This window comes from Planococcus citri, chromosome 2 (assembly GCF_950023065.1).
Source record: "Planococcus citri chromosome 2, ihPlaCitr1.1, whole genome shotgun sequence".
Lineage (NCBI taxonomy): Eukaryota > Metazoa > Arthropoda > Insecta > Hemiptera > Pseudococcidae > Planococcus > Planococcus citri.
In genome coordinates this window covers 21,564,975-21,585,008 of record NC_088678.1, presented here as the reverse complement: position 1 = coordinate 21,585,008, position 20,034 = coordinate 21,564,975, and the positions used below count along the sequence as shown (strand labels likewise).

General features: G+C 33.5%; 1 protein-coding gene across 1 annotated transcript; it reads right to left on the bottom strand.

Annotated features, from left to right (window-relative positions):
* Nucleotides 1–4,671: 4,671 nt before the first annotated feature.
* On the bottom strand, nucleotides 4,672–20,020 carry LOC135834979 (mucin-2-like). Its single transcript, XM_065348992.1, has 8 exons — nucleotides 19,845–20,020; nucleotides 13,858–14,268; nucleotides 13,541–13,739; nucleotides 12,997–13,388; nucleotides 7,999–8,072; nucleotides 5,677–6,543; nucleotides 5,354–5,561; nucleotides 4,672–5,180 (listed from the first exon to the last, which is right to left on the bottom strand). The coding sequence occupies exons 5-8, from the start codon at nucleotides 8,062–8,064 to the stop codon at nucleotides 4,984–4,986; spliced, it is 1,338 nt and encodes a 445-aa protein (XP_065205064.1). The 5' UTR covers nucleotides 8,065–8,072; nucleotides 12,997–13,388; nucleotides 13,541–13,739; nucleotides 13,858–14,268; nucleotides 19,845–20,020; the 3' UTR covers nucleotides 4,672–4,983.
* Between the last annotated feature and the right edge of the window lie 14 nt (nucleotides 20,021–20,034).

The following is a 20,034-nucleotide window of genomic DNA, read 5'->3' as shown; positions in this document are numbered from 1 at the left end:
GGTATAGAATTTTGAACTTTTTTTTTCAAATTGTAGTACTTTGAGAGGGTAATTGACGAATGAGACAAATAATGTCAAAATCAGTGTTGCCACTTTCAAAAATCGAAAAAATTTGATTCAACTTATAATTTAAATATAACCATGATCTCAGCGAGTACAAATTCTGAAAAAATTCTCAATTTTAGTCCTTTTTATGTAGAATAACATGATCAAAAAATTAGAGTGGCATTTTGTTTCATTTTTGAGAAAAAAATTGAAAGTTTTACACTTATTGCAAAAATACCGTCAGAAAGCTTCCCCTCAATTCTGGGGGAAAATCTGAGTGGAAAGTGTGAAAATTATGAGAATGCTCCCTGAAAAAATCTACTTCTCAAGACTGAGAAAAAAAAAATCATTGTAATTTCAGAAAAGATGAGATAGCTCAAAAATGGAGGGGGGGAAGAGTCTGAAATTTTCTACACGAAAATTTCTCACTTGTACTTATAGCTCATGCAAAGATAAACTCGAAAGCTCTTAGAGGTAAATTCGCCATTCATATCCACTTACCTACGCCTTCTTGAGTTATAACGCAAGCTATTTTAAAAATATGTTAACATATTTGCATAACTAGTTCGCCGTAAATACAATAATGCATATTTTCTTGTAGGTATGTACAATGAGATCTACTCTTGAACTTCAATCAATAATAAAGTCATGTCCTACAATTTTGTATGATTTTTTGAATGAATGAATGATTGAATGAATTTCCATAGTATCTAAAGTAACTCTCTCAAACACACGTTTTTGCGATAGTTATGGTATTACCAACCTATTAGATTTTTAAATTTTAACGTGGAGAAATTTTTTCCCTTTTCGGCCAATAAGGAACTCCGATTCTTGAACACACTATACGTATGTACTTGAGCACCAAACCTTCATACATCCCAGAAGAAATTATTTATATACTTGTCCCCCTTAAATGAATTAATTTAGATAGGTACTTCCTTAGATACAAAATTTCTTGGGTGAAATTTTGATTTTTTTTTCAACACCTCAAGAATATTGTGGTGACTTTTTGGTGACAGAGTTTTTGTGAAAAATTGGATGATGTGGAAGGGCACAGAAAACCTGAAGTGTAGGTCGTCACATCATTGAATTACTTGAAATTAATTCAGCAGCCAAGTCTTTTTTAATTTAAAAGTAAGTAAGGTTTAGTGAAAAAAATAATCTGTACTACATACGTATGTACCTATTTCCATTGAATTTAGAAAAAAATAAAAATTCACAAACAAATTTTATTGTAGTAACCCTGTGGGCACGTTTGGCACTTTAGTGCCAGTATTTGACATTGCGTCAAAGTGAGACTGAGACGCAATGCCAATTTCCAGTGCCAGTGTCACAGTGTCAGAGTGCCAGTGTCAGTGCCACTGGCACCGAGAACTGATACAGTGCGTCAAAGTGAGACTGAGACGCATTGTCAATTTACCAATGCCAGTGCCAAAGTGTCAGAGTGCCAGTGCCAGTGCCGGTGCGGAAAAATTTTGAGGAGCTATGTAATTTTCATCTTTTTCTGTCGTTTTTCGATCGTTCTCAGAACAGTGTTGCCTCAGTAGAGGGCTACGAGAGAAATATCATTTTCACCGTTACATCACTTACTCGAAATTTTTCCGGCACCAGCTGGGCTCGAACCTGGGTTCCTCGCGTGACAGTCCGTTGCTTTACCGATTACGCCACCGCGTGAGATATACGTAAGCGCGATAAAGTGACTGTTAGTTGGTTATTGCAAAAAGAATGTGAGTTGCTCTTGCTCATTCATTTTGAGCATGCATCACTCAAATTTTACACAAATTATTTCATTTTGAAAATTACTAGGGTATAGGTATTAATTCTAAAATTAATATCCGATTACAGAAATTCTTATCTGCTGATTTAGTTTTGATTTTTATTCTTTTTTTTCTAAAAAATACTAGAAAGGTTCCAATTGAAATTTTTTTTTTCAATCAAAATTTTCAAAAAGTACATATAAAGCTCAAAAATTTTAAATATTAAAAAAAAACGAAGTTTCATTTGTTGAAAAAGCGCATTTCAACAAAAAATTACTGATAATTTTTTGTGAAAAAAGTTGCAATAAGGTTTCAAAGCAAATTTTTCTCATATTCAAAAAAAAAAAAATCAACATAATAATATGATGAGAAGCTGCTCCTAAAAACTTTTTTTTTTTAATATTGAGTTTTTTTCTCAAAAATCAGAGATTTTTTCAAGAAGAACAAAAAACAGATTTTTTAAAATAACGAGCAAGTAAGCACGAGAATACCAAATTTTTTGTAAATTTTATTTTATTTTTTGAAAAGAAAGTAATTATTACGCAATGAAGAAATTTAAAAACTTTTATTTCTTATTAGTGGTGTTCTTTCTGATATATGTTGATCACGAAAAGAAAATTTGTAAGATTTTGAGAAAATTCAGCAAAGACCTCCATTTTAAGTTGAAATTTGCTTAGAAAAACTTTTAGTTTTGGAGGTGCCTCTGAAGAAGGATATTGTAATTTTTATAAAAACTGTGAAATTAGCATTAAAAAATTCACTGAAAAGTATCAAAAATTGAGTTAAAATTACGGAAGATTACGTAAAACATCATTAAGAATTGTAAAAAAAACACACATTTCAAAAGAATTTACTCGTCGAGATTCCCTAAAAAAAAAACATGGTGGAATTTGGCATAAAATGTTAGAAATGAAAAAAATTAAAAATTTGAAATATTGCTCAAATATTATATCAAAATGGAGTAAAGTACCTCATTTGCAAAAAATTTCATGAAATGAGATACTGTAAAATGTAATGTAGAAAGTTCTAAAAATTGTGAAACCTCAACAAAAACATTAAAATATTTTGTAAAAAAAACCCTAGTAGGTAAATGTTAAAAGCGCTAAAATTTATTTTATATTTAAAAATTAAAAAAAACAACGTAAAATTGATCAAGACATATAGAAAGGTGCTTGAAAACATCCTTACCTAAGAAGCCATTACCTATAATAATTAACTTCTGCAATTCAATGAGAAGTCTCGAGATTTGGACAGAATCTCTGAAAAATCGCTTGTAGATCATTAAAAATTAACAAAATGTGATCAGCTCCCATAGAAAACTTCACGAAACTTCTTTTGAGATTGCATAAAAATAATACTCCGAAAATTATTCAACTTTTTATAAGTAGATAAATCAATGAAAAATCGTTAAAATTTAGCAAAACTTTGAGAAAATCGTTTGAAAATTTGTAAAAATGCTATGAAAAATTGAAAATACTTTGCCCCTAACCCAACCTGTTTTAGGAAAAATAGTCCGGTTTCAAAAGATAGTATTTGAGATTCTGAGTCGATCTAGGCCATTTATTTCTTCTGAGCGATTAAAAATTTGCAAAAAAATATCCCTAGGTACTTATAATATCGCCAACTTTGAAAAACATTTCGAAAAAAAAACATCTGATTTCCTATCAATTTTTTTATATTTTTTATCTAATATTTCCCCAGTTTCAGGAATAATGCCTTTCAATGTTGTATTGATATACCTACCTAATTAATGCGAAATATTGGCGAAGAAAAAATTATCAAAATACGAATTTACCCAAAAATATATTTGAAAATTTCCAATCGCCCTATGGAACACTAAAAGTGCTAATGAATTTTGAAGGCTATGGCCTAGATCGACGCAAAATCTTGAATACTTATCTTTTAGAACTGGGTCATTTTCTCCAAAACCACTCACCAGTCTCATTCATTTTAAGGTAATAATTAAACCACTCAAACGCATACCAAAAAAAAATGTACCTACTCGTATCAACAAACTCAATTTCAAACTTTTCATGCATAAATTTTTTAAACTCAACTTTAAATCAAAATTCAATTCAAAAAAAATTGAAAATTTTGCGATTTTTTTAATTTTTAGTGTTTAAGCAAAGTTTTATAAAACCAAAAAAAATTTGTCCTTTGTTTTGTTTTTTTAATTAGAAACTTAGTAAAAATTGTAGGTACAACAATAATAACAATGGTACCGATTTACGAGTGTAAGAACTTGAAAGGTAAATTCCAGTGCCAACATTTTACACTCGAGTGCCGTCGCCTGACACTCCAGTGTCACGATATGACACTGAGTGCCAGTGCCAGTGTCAGAATATGACACTGAGTGCCCGTGCCTGATACTCCAGTGTCACGATATGACACTGAGTGCCAGTGCCAGTGTCCAAATATGACACCGAGTGCCAAAATATGACACCGAGTGCCAAAATATGACACTGAGTGCCAAAATTTGACACTGAGTGCCAAAATGTGACACTAAAGTGTCACATTTTGGCACTTTTACGCTGGCATTGCGTCCTGAGTGCCAAACGTGCCCACAGGGAAGTCGAATTGAAAATTAAATTAAATTTTTAAACTCTAAGGTATAAATAATTATATGTATGTATGTACTTACTTAATAAACGTAGTTTTGTTTTTAAAAATTTCAGGTATAAAATTAACCTACATTTTATTTTAAATTATAATTATGATAAAATTTAATGACTAGAATTTCTGGTTTAGTTGTGACAAATACATACAATCAAACCCTATAAAATTACTCACTGAAATTTCATTTTTTATCGGTCAACTTTGCAGAACTGGATCATAAATCAAAAAACGAATCACGTGAACTGTAAATTCATTCTTTTCTTGAAGTTTTTTTTTTAGTTCTTATTGACTAGAAAATAATACTTACCTATAACTAGGAATTCAATTGCAAATAAATTTTTCAAATCGAAGCTTCGAAAATTCTATAAATACGTAAATATTACATAGGTAGGTATCTTAACAAAAATTCTCCCATTGGCTGAGTAAAAATGTAAAATAAATGCAATATAATATTATCTATCAATTGTTGTACTTATGTAAGTAAAATGAAGACAAAATAATCACTATCAAAAATGAATATCCAATTTTTTCTTGCCAAAAATGAATCTCAAGTTTACCCAGGCTATTACACTTCCTCAGAATAATGTTGAGGTGGTGCACTTGCGTACATATTTGGCCAGGCAGAATCTGTATCACCTTTCAATGGTATACTATAATCAGAATCAGAATCCTCGTCCTCGGAGTAATTTGTTCGTAGTTTGGTGTTCTTTATCATGGTGCGGCGAAATTTGCTCACGATTATCGCGAAACAGAATGAAAGAGCTGCAAAAATAATTCGGTTTAGGTAATACAAACACCGCAATTCAATCGAAATTAATCGTAATTTGACCATTTTGTTTGAGCCTACAGATAGATGAAATTGTGATAGTTTTCGAGTAGGGCTTCACAATGAAACAGTGGTCAAATTGCTATCATCAGTTCATCATTATACAAACCTGTTAAGGTAGCAAGTCCAGTATTAATCATCCACAACTTCGTACTCCGCAAACCGCAGCTATTCCAAGCAACGCCGGTGAATTCGTGTAAGACGAACGTTCTATACTCTATATTTGAATCGAAATTAATCTCCAACGCTAATAAAACCAGGGTCAAGACGGTGAAATAAAAGAAGAAAATGCTGAATGCCGGAAGTTTTGAAATATTCTACAAAGAAAAAAAAAGCTCATCAGTTATCATAATTATTACCTACCTACACATTCTCAACGAAAGCAAATAAGTAAGTGCCTAGTCAAACAAATACAAAAATTCAGGTTATTACCTTATAAATGCCATATATCCCGAGGAGAGAGCTGGTAAGGGCGAGTATACTCCATGCCAGAGAATAATAATGGATATAGGGTCTGAGTGTTTCTCTAATAGCCTGGATATTCACATAGATGCAGGTTACATTCTGTTCATCATTATCGGGTATATCGGTGCTGTTTTCAAAAGGTGAGAAAGTCGACGAAGTTTGATTTTCTGATGGTGAGGTTCCACTCGTAATTGTTGTCGTTTTAATGCTCTCAGTTGTAGGACTCTGACTCGTGTTGTTGGCTTGATCTGTGGCATTTTTTGTTTCATTATGAAGATCAGGTTCACTTCTGACTGTTGAAGTGGTAATGGCATCATTTGTACTGATTTGTTGTGTTGTGTTCTCAGAATTTTCGTGTGAGCTATCCGATAGAGTGGTGCTGCTGATGGTAGTGTTTGTATCATCAGAAGGTGCTCTGGTAATGGGTGTACTGTTGATTTTTTCTGTGGTAGGACTACTGCTCGTAGTTGTTGCTTCACTAGTAGTTGGTTTACTGGTAGTTGGCTTAGTGGTAGTTGGCTTACTGGTAGTTGGTTTACTGGTGGTTGGCTTAGTGGTGGTTGGCTTAGTGATAGTTGGCTTAGTGGTAGTTGGCTTTTTAGTAGTTGGTTTTTTAGTAGTTGGCTTACTGGTAGTTGGCTTACTACTTGTACGAGTATTTACAGGATTTGGAACGACCGTAGTATCTCCAGTAGTTGCACGTTTGGTGCGATTTATTTTCTCGGTTGAGTTATCAATTGCATAATTTTCCACATTGTTGCATGTATTGTTGTCATATAGTAAGGGATGCTTGTGATTGAAATTAACACCCCACATGTATAAACCGGAACCAATCTGAATATTGAAACACGACAATAATGCTTTATTTAAAATTATTATATTTTCATAAAGGAAATACTTGTGTAGGTACCAATCGTAGGAGGTAAGCAACAGACTTGACTACCTGAGTTTTCAATTTGATTTACATAATTCTTATTGATATGTTTAATTTAATTTTTATTCATTAATTCAGTTCCCAATTTTATTTGATTTTAATTTTTTGATTTGATTCAATTTTAATTTTTATATTTTGTTCAATTTTTATTGCTTATGCATCGTTACCTACTCGTAATTTGATTGTGCTTTAATTTTTAATCCAATTGAATTTTCATTGCCCATTTAATCAATTTTCTATTCAATGATCAATGACATTTTTAATCAATCGCTAATTGCTTAGCATAGCTTTTTTTATTGGGTTGCGTACGTACCAGTTTCAATTATATTTTTTTGATTTTACGCAGGTACCTGTCCAATTTTTTTCAAAATGACTTTTTTGATTCAATTTTTTTTTTTTTTTTTTTTTTTTTGAAAATTAGCTCACAAGATCGAGAACATTTCGGGGTATTCGGCTCCGATTTGAATGGGACTACGATTTTTGGAATAGAATGATTTGAAACCCACCCATCCCAAATTTCAGCGGTTCAAATTGAAATCCAAAATTGACTATTTTATGGCGATTTTTGTCCTTAAAAAAACACTTATTGAGTAAAAATAATGGAAATTAGCTTTGAAAGTAATATTAACTCTCTCAAATCGAATTTGACCATTTGTGGCTATTCTGGAGCCTTCAGTGTGATTTTCGATTTCTCCGGAACTTGAAAATTTCTCCAGAAAGCTTGAAAATTGATTCGAGTAGCTACAGATTGAGTTGTGTGGCTCATTCTCGACCTATTAAATGGATTCATCTACATTTGATGTGCTCGAAAATGTCCGCCTGGGAATGCACCCAAATGTTGAATAAGTTGAACAGAACCACGACTCAATTTTAGGCCCCCAAGTTGATTTTTCACTCCTGGAGAAATTTTGAACTTTTGGAGGGATCGAAAATTGCGCTGAAGACTCCAGAGTGGTCAGAAATTTTTTAAACGTAAATCGCCAAAAATACATACCTACCTAATCAATTTAGAATTTTTCAAAAATTTGCCAAAAATTGAAAAATTAATTATTGTATGGCTAAAATTTTAGTTATGATGGTTTCTGGTTACGCTCTTTCTAAAAAAATAGTGTTCCCATTTAAATTGAAAGTGGGTCTCTCGAGAGGCTTTCTTATTGAACATTTAAGGGATAGTACTTTTGACCGTGAATTGAATTCAAATTTCGGTATAAGAATCTGAAAGGTTCGATGAAAAAAAGTTTAACCCTAGCTAATATATTTAGAACAGCTTTTAACTTTTCTGGTTACGGGTCTACTGTTACCTAACTTCTATCTTATTTAGTTATTTATTAAATTTATTGTAGACGTTTACTTACCGCAACTATCCATAATAAGAACAGCGTGAATTTGCGTAAAAGACACCCATCACTTCGTTGTTTCATTTTTCGCACTTTCGAATCGTGTAACCAAAAACAAATTCAAGTGTGAAAAAAACGTTGAGAAAAAAACAGGCAGAAATTTAACACTTTGTCATTCTATCATTTCCAAAATGAAATAGCGAACAAATTAAGTATCGAACTGGGTATCAAATAGGTACTTAACTAGTATACCAGAATACGTAGGAAGCATGTGATAAGTTATCGAAAACTGTTAGAAAATCCAATTATGTATCACGAAAAATTCAGAGATACGTTTACGTACATGGAATAATTTATCATTTTTCATACGTTAGGTATTTCCTCTATTTTATGAGCAGAATTTTGCGATTATAATAAATGTCTGAGTCATACGTATGTATACATATATTGTAGTCTGTAATGTACTGTACTTATCTATGTACCACTGAGTAAGTGAGTAAGGCAAACTCAATGCCTCTCAGTTCATACAAACGCATTGGATCAGAATAGGTGAAATTCGAATAAATTTGTTTTGTAGATTTTTTGAAATTGATTTTTTCTGATTTTGAATATCAGTTTTATTTTAAGTGTAACTTGCGCTCTGTTACAAAATAATCGTACTCAAAAATAAAATACAGAGCTTATCACACAGCTTTCTTGTTCGCCTTTAAAAATTAAGTAGGCAAGTGTATGCACAAAAAGCGATTTTGTGCACATGATTTTGGTAAAAAATAAAAATAAAATATGTAATAATAATAATAATAATAAAAATACTTATACCTATGAACAAAAATATGAAAAAATATTCATTTTAAAAAATGGGAATATGAGTACTAAGTATTGAAGGGCATTAAATCGAACCATCTCTGTTGAATAATACTCAAATATGAATAGAAAACATTTCGGGACAAGTTGAAATGGCTGAACAATTCTCAAAAAACACTTGAAGAAAAAGTCGAAATATTGAACCCTTTGGAGATTCTCCTGGTTCCCATGTTGGGGTAGCAAATTACTTTGAAGAGTGTGATAGGGTAGGTACCTTACCATCCAATTGATTGAATTGATTGAATCACGAAAAAGTTGAGCTTTCAATGAAAAACTATTTTGGAAAATGAAAGTTTTGAAAAAACTCGAATTCTTAATTTCCAACAAAACAAATAAATTGGAAATTTTTTTCAAAAATAATTCAACAACATGAGTAAAAAACATTGATCAAAAGCATTTTTAAAAAAGTAATAAGGAAAAAAATTGTAATAACGATAGTACCTAAAAAAGATCATCTGGCAATTCTCAAGTTGGGCAAAAATAAAGTTTTTTTTTTGTTTTTTGGTCAAAGGCACTATATGTACCTATTTTTGCTCAACTTTGTGAACTGCTAGATGATCTTTTTTATTATTGTGATTACAATTTTTTTTCTTATCAATTTTTTAAAAATATTTTCAAAAAGTGCTTTTGGCCGATTAGAGCAGGAAAATTCCTTCAAGTGGGGTGTCTGAAAAAAGGGGTGGAAAGAGTAGCTGTTTGAAAAAAAGTCAGTCCAATAAATTGATCAAAGTTACCACTTAATATCATTCGTTTTCGCTCAAATTTTTTTTACAAAGTCTACTCACCCAACTATTAATCACACCACCATTGATTGGTCTTCAGCTCTTCCAAGGGGTTGGTGGGGGATGCTTGTTTTTTCAAGTAACACACAACTGAATCATATATTTGAAAAACGAATCTGGACATGCAATATATCGAATGGTATGTTTTCGAGGTCGCTGAATACGAATACCAACTTATTTTCTGGGTTCAACTCCTCAAAGCCCCTCTGTGCCCCAAAAAAGGGGTTAAAATTTTGAAAAATCGTGAAAAGTCGAGTGATATATCGAATGGTACGTTTTCGAGGTCGCTGATGAGTACGAATATGAACTAATTTTTTTGTCCCACCTCCCAATGTCTCTCTGGGCTACAACAAAGGGGCCAAAATTTCAAAAAATCATCAAAAAGTCGAGTGATATATCAGATGGAATGTTTTTGAGGTCGCCAAGCACAAATATGAACTTATTTTTGGGTCCCACCCCACAATGTCCCTCTGTGCCCCAAAAAGGGGCCAAATTTCTAAAAAACTGTGGAAAGTCGAGTGATCGAATGGTATGTTTTCGAGGTCGCTGAATACAAATATGTACTTGATTTCTGCTTATGGTTCCTCAAAACTCCCTTACGCCTTTCTAAATAGGATAAAATTTTGAAAAGTCGTTGAACATCGTGTAAATACGAGTATATCGAATAGTATGTTTTCAAGATCGCTGGACACATATTTTCAGAATCCAAAGCACAATGGTTCTCAGCCCCAAAAAAGTTAACGAAAAAACATGGTGTGATCTTTTTCTTTGAAGATTCACACTATTATTTTAGAAAAAATCCTGAAAATTCATCTCAAAAATACTGATTGGACTAACTTTCGGTGGGAGGAGGGGAGATGTAAGTAGAGCTACTCGTATTACCAAGGTATTATTGGGATCGCTGTTCAAAAAGTTTGCATGCTCATTTTGCAAAGGAAACATTTTACATCCCAAGATTTTTCTTTAAAACGCTCACTCACCTACCAGGTTTTGATTATTTTTCAATAGAAAATAAAATGGAACTAGGACTTTCGCTGTGTTGTCGAATTTCATTGAAGTAAAATTTATAATCATCCAACTAATACCTATTTTTAAATTTTGTCTGGGTACTTACGTGCCACTCGAATTATATTTTCGTGGGAAATTTAAATGAATTAATCATTTATAATGTTTCTTTTTTTGCTGAAAAAACTCATAAATTGATAAAATATTTCAAAATAGAATCCCGAAAACACACCATTCGATATATTTATCACTCGACTTTTCATGATTTTTCAAAATTTGGCCCCTTTTTTTGGGGAACAGAGGGACACAATTTTTTAGAAATTTGGCCCCTTTGTTGTGGCCCAGAGGGACTTTGGGAGGTGGGACAAAAAAATTAGTTCATATTCGTACTCATCAGCGACCTCGAAAACATACCATTCGATATATCACTCGACTTTTCACGATTTTTCAAAATTTTAACCCCCTTTTTGGGGCACAGAGGGGCTTTGAGGAGTTGAACCCAGAAAATAAGTTGGTATTCGTATTCAGCGACCTCGAAAACATACCATTCGATATATTGCATGTCCAGATTTGTTTTTCAAATATATGATTCAGTTCAGTTGTGTGTTACTTGAAAAATCAAGCATCCCCCACCAACCCCTTATTAGGGTTGAAGACCAATCAATGATGGTGTAATTAATAGTTGGGTGAGTAGACTTAGTGAAAAAAATTTGATGGTAACTTTGATCAATTTATTAGACTGACTTTTTTTCAAACAGCTACTCTTTCCACCCCTTTTTTCAGACACCCCTCTTGAAGGATGGGTATCGAGCGTGGTATCAAATTGTCGAGAATTTGAAGGGGAACATTTTTAGTCATGGTAGTTTTTCTCGTAAATCTAATATTTTCGGAGTAAATCGCAAAAAACGTAAATCGGAACCGGTTTTAGCCCCCTAAAAAAATTAGCTCCAGGGTTAGGAGGTTCGGTTTTTTTTTTTGGTAGTTCAGGGGGTTAATCTGAACATATTCCCGAAGAAAAAATTTATGTGCCAATTTTTTCCTTTTTAAAACCGCCATTTGCCTGCTCTAGATGTTTTTTACTCATATGTTGTTGAATTTTTTTTTCATTTGTTTTGTTGGAAAATAAAGATTTGAGCTCTTTGCAAACTTTCATTTTCCAAAATGATTTTTCATCGAAACCTCGACTGTTTTGTGATGTAGTCAATTAGGCAGGATCTCTTCAAAGCAATTTGTTTCCCCAACATGGAAACCTAGAGAACCTCCCAACGGGTTAAAAAGAGTACAGATGAAACAGGTATCTGCAAAATATGTCAAAAAACAAATGCGTTCAAAGTTAAAATAGGTAGGTACCTATATGCAAAATATGCAAAGGCATAAAGGCAATTTAGGCTCATTTTGCTCAGAATTTTAGTGTGTTTCTTTGAAAATGATTTTCTAGCAAAAGAAATTCACGGGAAAAAAATATGCAAAAGTATGAGTAAAAAATGCATCCCTGATGATAAGCAAAGTTTTTATTCCAATAAGCGACCATCTTTTAATTTCCAACTATCCCTTCGTTCGTTGCTAAAAATGCAAATTCAATATAAAAAAAAATCAATCGCAAAAAGACTCAGAGAAGCACTGGTTTTGGTGTTTTATACATATTTCCAAGGAAAACCCCCATGAACACGATGATAAAATTTTACTAAAAATTGCTCCAGTGTCACAGTGTGTCTACCTATAATAGGTAGATACGCTGGAGCAATAGTGAGGTGTTTTAGATTATAATTATCTAAAACACCTCACTATCCACGAAAACCATCTGTGTAATTCCAAATTAGCGATAAATTTGCCACGTTCGTTTATGTTATACGTGATATGAATGATCATACTTACCTACCTGTGAAGATTTTTTTTCAAGTTTCAGGAAAATTTTTCATTTTTTTATGCGTAATCAAATTCTTGTTATGTTTTAGATGAGGGAAAATGATTGACGTCGTAGCATGACACACATTAATGATTAATATACATATTATGTAGGTATCTATAATTTACGTGTGTTCATTATACATGTACATTATGATCATATTCATCAATAAATAAAAAGACAAGATCATTCGGCAAAATTTGAAAAAATACATTTAGAAATTAGCGTAGGTACTTACTGGTGAGTATTTAAATTTATAAAGCAAAACTAATGACTAGTTGATCAAAGCTTTCACCCGCGTGCTTGTAAAATAAGAACAATACCAAATAAATAGGTATTAATTGAATCATTTTTTTAAAAGAAGAATTATTATTCATTAATCAAATATCCAGAATTGATAAAACGATCGATATTATTTATATAGGTAGGTATATATATACTTAATTACTTACTACTCACCTAATGATTCCTCAGAACTTATAGCTAGCAATAACACAAGTTTGTTTCTACATACTTGTACCAAATGTTTGATTTACTTAATAATGAACAGTCTAAGAGTAGGTAATGAGGTAGATTAATCTAAAAAATAAAAATATCCAATCAACTATTTTCTTATTATACAGATAAGATTAATTAGTCTGTTGTTTTATCAGATAGAAATTAGCATTCATTCATCATTCAATTATACCTATATTATACATATAGCGGTGATAGTGATACCATACGTGCATCTTTCATGGGTATGTCATCATTCTTAGACGCCGCATCCTTTAAATCGGCTTCTTTACCGACAATTTTCCTCAATATGCCTCTGTATTTCTTCACAACGAAGATAAAATACACCAAAATACCTGCAAAAATAATTCGAAGACTTGAAACATTCAAATTTCCACAAATACACGTTATATAGAATTAAGATATGTAGGTAAGTAGTAAATGCATTAAGAAAAGTTCGTCCAAACAATTTTTTTCATTCATCCGGTACCTATTTTTTTTAACCTACCTATATAAAATGAAAGTCCAATAATGATCAACGTCGTTGAATATTCCGAGCTCGTCCATTCAATTCTACACAATTCGCGCGAGATGAATATTTTATGTTGGATACTTGCATCGACACTCATCAGCAATATAATTAATAAACCGGATATCATAGAAAAATAGAAGAAAACAACGCTGTACGTCAAACACTTTGGAACATTCTGCGAAACAATTGAAAAATAATTAGGTATACTTATCGATGCAGATCGAACATATCATTGATCCTATCTGAAAAAATGTTTACAAAATTTTAAATTATCTACTAATGGGTAAATTTACCTTGTAAATTCCATAAATCCCACAGGCAGAAGTGGTGATGCCCAGAATACTCCAAATGAGAAAAAAATAATGGACGCATTTCTCCCAAAGGTTTTGTGCAATAGTTTCCAATTCGCCGATTTTTTCATCAACACCGGCGATGTTCTTGAAAACATCTACAATCCCTTGGCCTAATCCGTTGATTAATTTACCCGGCAAAGCCTGAACTGTGTTTAAGAAATTCGCAGGTGCTTGTTTGACGGATGAAACTGCATTATCAACTTTGTTGCGGAGATTTTCAAAGAATTTTGCAGCTTCATTTGCTCCTTTATTGAAGATGTCGATATCAACTGAACGTTTTTCGCGGATCGGTATTTTGTTATCATAATTCTGATTAAAATTAACGGCCCACATGTGTAAACCGGAGCTAATCTGAGTGGAACAAATTTCATATTTTAGAATTGAAGTGGTGTGTTTTGTAATTTTTATTTTTATAAAAATTGAATAAATCAGTTTTAAAAATCCCTGATTCCTTTTTCGGGTCACTCAACAACCGGGACAAAAATTTGTTCCTAAACGATAACATCGACTTGAATTTTTTACTCTTGATGGATGCCTTTTTTTTTTTTTTTTTTTTTAAAGAAATTTGACTCTGACGAAAATGAGTCATCATCATCATCATCATCATCATCAGCGTCATAGTCGCAAGTGTGCCCCTAATAACGACCAACACTCCTCTCTGTCTTGAGCTAGTGTGGCTAAGGCACTATAGCTTCACTCAGGTGAAATCCCTCGGCCATCTTTGGTGCAAAATAACAATAGAATTTTTATGAAACGTCACAGTGACATCACTTGCCGAACAGCTGTACTGTGTTGTGATTATGGCTGAAATCATAATTTTGCACCAAAGATGGCCGACCAATTTCACCTGAGTGAAGCTATAGTGCCTTAGTGTGGCCGCAGTCGCAACTGAGCCAACTATTTTCCAGACTGTATCAGTCCACCTTGTTGGAGATCTTCCTCTCCCTTGTGTTCCAGGGACCTTGCCAAAGAAAATTCCTTTTTCAATGTTTTCCAGTCCTCTCCTGGCTATGTGTCCAAAATAACTCATTATCCTGGTTTCACATACATATTTTATTTAGCCTGGTTGGTTCTTGCAGTTGTTGCACAATTGATGCATTTGTTCAGTGCATAGTGTATGGTATCTTCAACATCCTGCGCCATATCCACATTTCAAAGGCATCAATTGAGGAGTCGGCCTGCAAAGTGACCTAACTGCAAAAAATTGATTTCGAGATAATGAGAAAAACGTGTCCTAGGAAAATGAAGTCACATTTTCGAAATCTGCTTTCGGGAATCGAAAGGGTCAACCCTCACTCACTTAAACACCTTTTCGTTTCTGAAAAATATGAACATGGGTTCGCTACAGGGTGCAACAAAAATGAAAAATGCTGCAGTTAGGTCACTTTGCAGGCCGCACATACGTTTTTTTTTTTTTTTTTTAGTGATATGTACGCAATTTTCTCCAGTTTTTCATTGCGTATGTTATTTTTTATGAAAGCAAAGATTTATTCATTCATTCAAGATTTTTCTATGTACAGGAAGCTGGGTAGCTAAAACTGGAGTTGTGGCTTATTCTCAACTTACGATTTTACCATTTCGAATCACTCTGGAGCCTCCAGTTCGATTTTCGATGTCTCCAAAATTTTTGAATTTCCTCAGAAGGGGTTAAAATTAATTTTGATTTCAACAAACAGTACCCTATGAAACACATTTTCGGAAAATCGTAAAAATAAGGTCACTTTGCAGGCCATGCTTTTAATTTTATCATTTTCAAGGGAGGGGAAGGGGTGTTACGAGTGAAACTGGATGAAGGTGATATATTCCTTTTGTAGGGCATCTCCTAAACTATCAGATAGCGTTGCTATCTCAAAAATCATTTTTTTGCAGTTAGGTCACTTTGCAGGCTGACTCCTCAATTCTTTTCCAATCATCTTGCTTCAATATCCAGGTCTCTGCTCCATATAAGAAAACTGGAAAAACTAGCATCCTGATTAGTCTCTTCCTTGTTTTTATGGAGATTTTCTGGTTGGTGGTGACTTTTCTCAACCGAGACATCCCTGCTTTTCCACCCTATTGACAAAATTATGCTTAAAAGCATGCGTAACAATGCGTGATTTTGGACTGGTGTAAAAGTGTGCATTACTGCGTTAAAAATTGTGATCTGTCACGAGAAAACCAACTTAGTGTCCAAAAAATCGATATTTTTTTATGGTGGATATTGGTAGTACTCAGGGTGCTGAATCTGCCTGCGGTGCTAAAAACGTTCGCAAACGATTCTTTTGACCCTAAATTTAAGGTCAAAAAAATTGAGCAACTACAAAAAAAATGAAAAAAAAATTTTTTTTTGATTTTCTCAAAATGTACTATGTCCGGGGGAGTCAACATACAAATTTTTGTGGATATCGGCTCACATTTGTAGGATTTAGGCCATTTTTTTGAAATTTGAATGAGGTTCACTCTGGAAAAATCAACTCTTTTCACCTTGAACAAATTTGTTAAGAAACGTGATAAATTTAATAATAATAACTTATTCTTCATTAATAATTCATACTCGGGTAGTTTTTGCAACATTTTTGGCAAAAAATTCAAAAAAATCGAAAAAATCGATTTTGGGAAATTTTGATTATTGGACTTGGCAACCTTGAATGTGATGATTCTGAAAAAAAAAATATCGGGTTATGTTGACACTCATGGGGGCCAAAAGTGGTGCAAGTTTCACGGACCTCCAAATTTTAGATCGCCTGATACATAGACTCAAAACTTGAAATGCCCTTCCTGTAAAATTTACATTTTGGACACTAGGTTGGTTTTCTCGTGACAGATCACAAATGTGCATTTTTACATGCTAAACAGAAGCAATCTAGCAACCAAATATTTTCTAAAATGCATCAGTGAGTAAAAATTTTTCCAAGTCCAAAAATTGATAACATTTATCCAAAAATAACCTTCTAGTCTAAAGCTGATAGGTGGCCGAGTGTGTTAAACGGCCGCACAACGCAGTAATTGGGGATCACTCCCTGCACGTGGCCGAAATTTTTCAATTTTTTTTTGTTGAAAAAATTGTCTATTGGAATGTCTTAAAATTCACAATTAATCGGTACCGTAAACTGGGGTAACATTGAAGGATTTTTCAGTATTTTTTATGTTTAGAGGTATGAATGGCGGAGGTAGGGGAAATGTGTGTGGTGCTTTTGATAAAGCTATGTCAGCACTATGTTTTGGCGGTTACAGAAGTTGCCTACCTTTTTCCTGTCAAGCGCAAGAGCCAAAAGAAGTGCCCTTCAAAGTTACCCAGCGTTTGGGGTAACTTTGAAGACCCCTTGAAATGTGCTTCAATCAAGGTCAAAAATTATCAAAAACATGAGTATTCACTTTTTGGTCACTTTATACGCGTCAAGTACTTACAAAATGATCCATATTCACAATTGAATTTATGAAAGAGTGCTCCAAAATGATAATTTGGAATTTTTCTAGTTTTCAGGCGTTTTTCATGCATTTTGGCCAATTTGATCCAATTTTATGATTTTTTAATGATTTTAGAGTTGTTTTTCAAGTTTTCACATCGTTTTTAACAAGTTTACAAGCATTTTCATGCATTTTCGTCCAATTTTACCAAAATTTCATGATTTTTTTATAGACTTCAAAGTTACCCCAGTTTGAATATTATTTTTTTACTCCTCAGGGAACAACTTTGGCACATGAACAAATGCGCTAATTTATAGTCGGGAGATGTACCAACACATCTATAATGTCACTTGACTCGTTCTTTGAAAATTCAAAATTCCAGACACCAAGCTTTTCATGTTAATTAAAATTGATAAAAACAGCACTTTTTTTCGCTTGCTTTTTCACTGGTGTTGGAACCACTAGTTGAAAATGATAAAATAGGAAAAATAATCGCCAAAGTGTACTCTATCCATTACCGGTGTCAGAATTGTTCCATACTTCATAGTTCCACCGCCATGGAGCATAATATGATGAAAAACCGCACCCTTCAATGTTACCCCGCGATTTCAATGTTACCCCAGTTTACGGTAGATAGTATTGCCTGAGAGTTATGAGCAATTTTTCTGCTAAAATTTCCGCACTTTTTGTACATACTTTTAGTTTACTTTTAAGCATGCTATTCACTGGCTGAATAGCATGTGATTTTTTAAAAAAGTGCAAATTCACGCATGTGTGTGATATGCTAAAAAGCATGCATTTCAGCATGTTGCACGCACAATTTTTGTCAATAGGGCAAGAGCTTGAAATGAGGAATACCCGAACCTGTACCCGTACCCGATATAGACTATTTTGAACCCAAATACCCATTTGATCGGGTACAGTTCGGGTATTTCACCTAAAATACCCGAACCCGTACCTGTACCCGAACGTTTAAAATTTTCATACCTGTACCCGATACCCATACCCGATTCTCTGAGAAATAAATCTGTACCCGTACCCGAAAACGTTTGGGTTTGAAGCCCTGTCCACAATTGAGCCCAAATAAATTAAATGAGTTCACTTTTTCAAATTCATTCAGGGCTTCGGATTCTGGTAGGTATCCAGCTATATCAACAACTATGACCTTGGTTTTCCCCACATTTTTATGAGGAGTCCCATGTCCTCATTCCTCACTGACCATCCTGGCCCACCTGATCAGTTCTGCCAGTTCCTCTTCATTTGCGGCTATTAAGGTGGTATCATCAGCGTAATGGAGATTGGAGATTCTTCTTCCTCCCATCTTGATGCCACCTTCCCAGTTCTCCAAGACTTTTTGCATGATGTACTCTACATAGATATTTATGTAGATGTTGAACAGCAGAGGCAAGAGTATGCAGCCCTGCCTTACTCCCCATTCTGGTTCAAACTGGTTTGATTCTTCTCCACCAACTCTCACCATCCTCTCATTCTTGTCATACAGACAGCGACTGGATCAGCTCAATTAGGTGCTCTGGAACTCCCATCTCATGTAGTATTTCATTTAGCTTTGTTCAATTGACACGGTCAAAGGCCTTTGCATAGTCAGCAAAGCATAGTACTGCAGGGATGTTGAATTTGACAGAATTTTTCGATCATTTGTCTGATGTTCAAAATCTGCTCTCTTGTTTCTCTTCCAGGCATAAAACCTGCCTGTTCATGTGGAATCTGCCTATGCAAGTATGCCTTCATCCTGTTGATTATTCGAGGCATCACTTTACTAGCATGTGGAATCAGGGTTATTGTGCGATAGCTAGCGCAATTTTTCATATCACGTTTCTTGTGTAGCGAAATTAACTATGTAGGTAAGTTATAAAATGAAATCTACGATTTTTAAAGGTTGATATAATATTTTCCCATACAAATTTTTGACTTCAAACCCCGTGCCTCCAATCCCCTTCCCCTCCAGAGATATTTTCCCCAAAAGTCAAAACTTTAATAATGTGGGCATATATAAATTTTCTTACAGTGGGTATAGTTTTTTAAAAAATTTTCTCTTATTTTTTCTCTGTTTTTTGCGAATTGAAATTTTGAACATTTTTGAAAAAAAATAAAGAGGAAATGACATGGCTGAATTTTTTCCCAGAAATCGATGACAATAACCCTCAGTATATAGGACTGAAATTGGCTGGAACATGATGAAAAAATAAAATCTTAATAAAATCTTGCATTTTCCTTTTCCAAAAAAAAAAAAAACTGTCCATCCCTCTCCAATTACTGAAACGATACTCTCAATGAAAAGTCAAGTTTTCATTTCACTGTGGAAATTCAATTTTGAGCCTTTCAAATTTTAATTTCCAACTTTAGACTATTCATAAATTCCCTGTGTAGAAATTTTTTTTTCGTGCTCACTCCAAGAATTTAAAATTCAAGCATTTTAGAATCGAAGAGCCTCAAAACATGTTTCGTAAGTGATCAAAAATAGTAAAACAGCATCAATCTAAGATCTAGATAGGTAGGTAGGTAGATAGGTAGGTACTTACCAATACAACCCATAACACGATTAACGTCCCAGTTCGTAAAGAACACAAATTAAAGTATTGTTTTATTTGTAGCATTGTCAAAACTTGAAATAAAATTTGAATCGAAACAAAGAAACGAACGGATACTTCAACTTTCAACCTGACGCGACTGATTGTTTCTCCACTGAGATGATTTTGAATAAATTTAAGA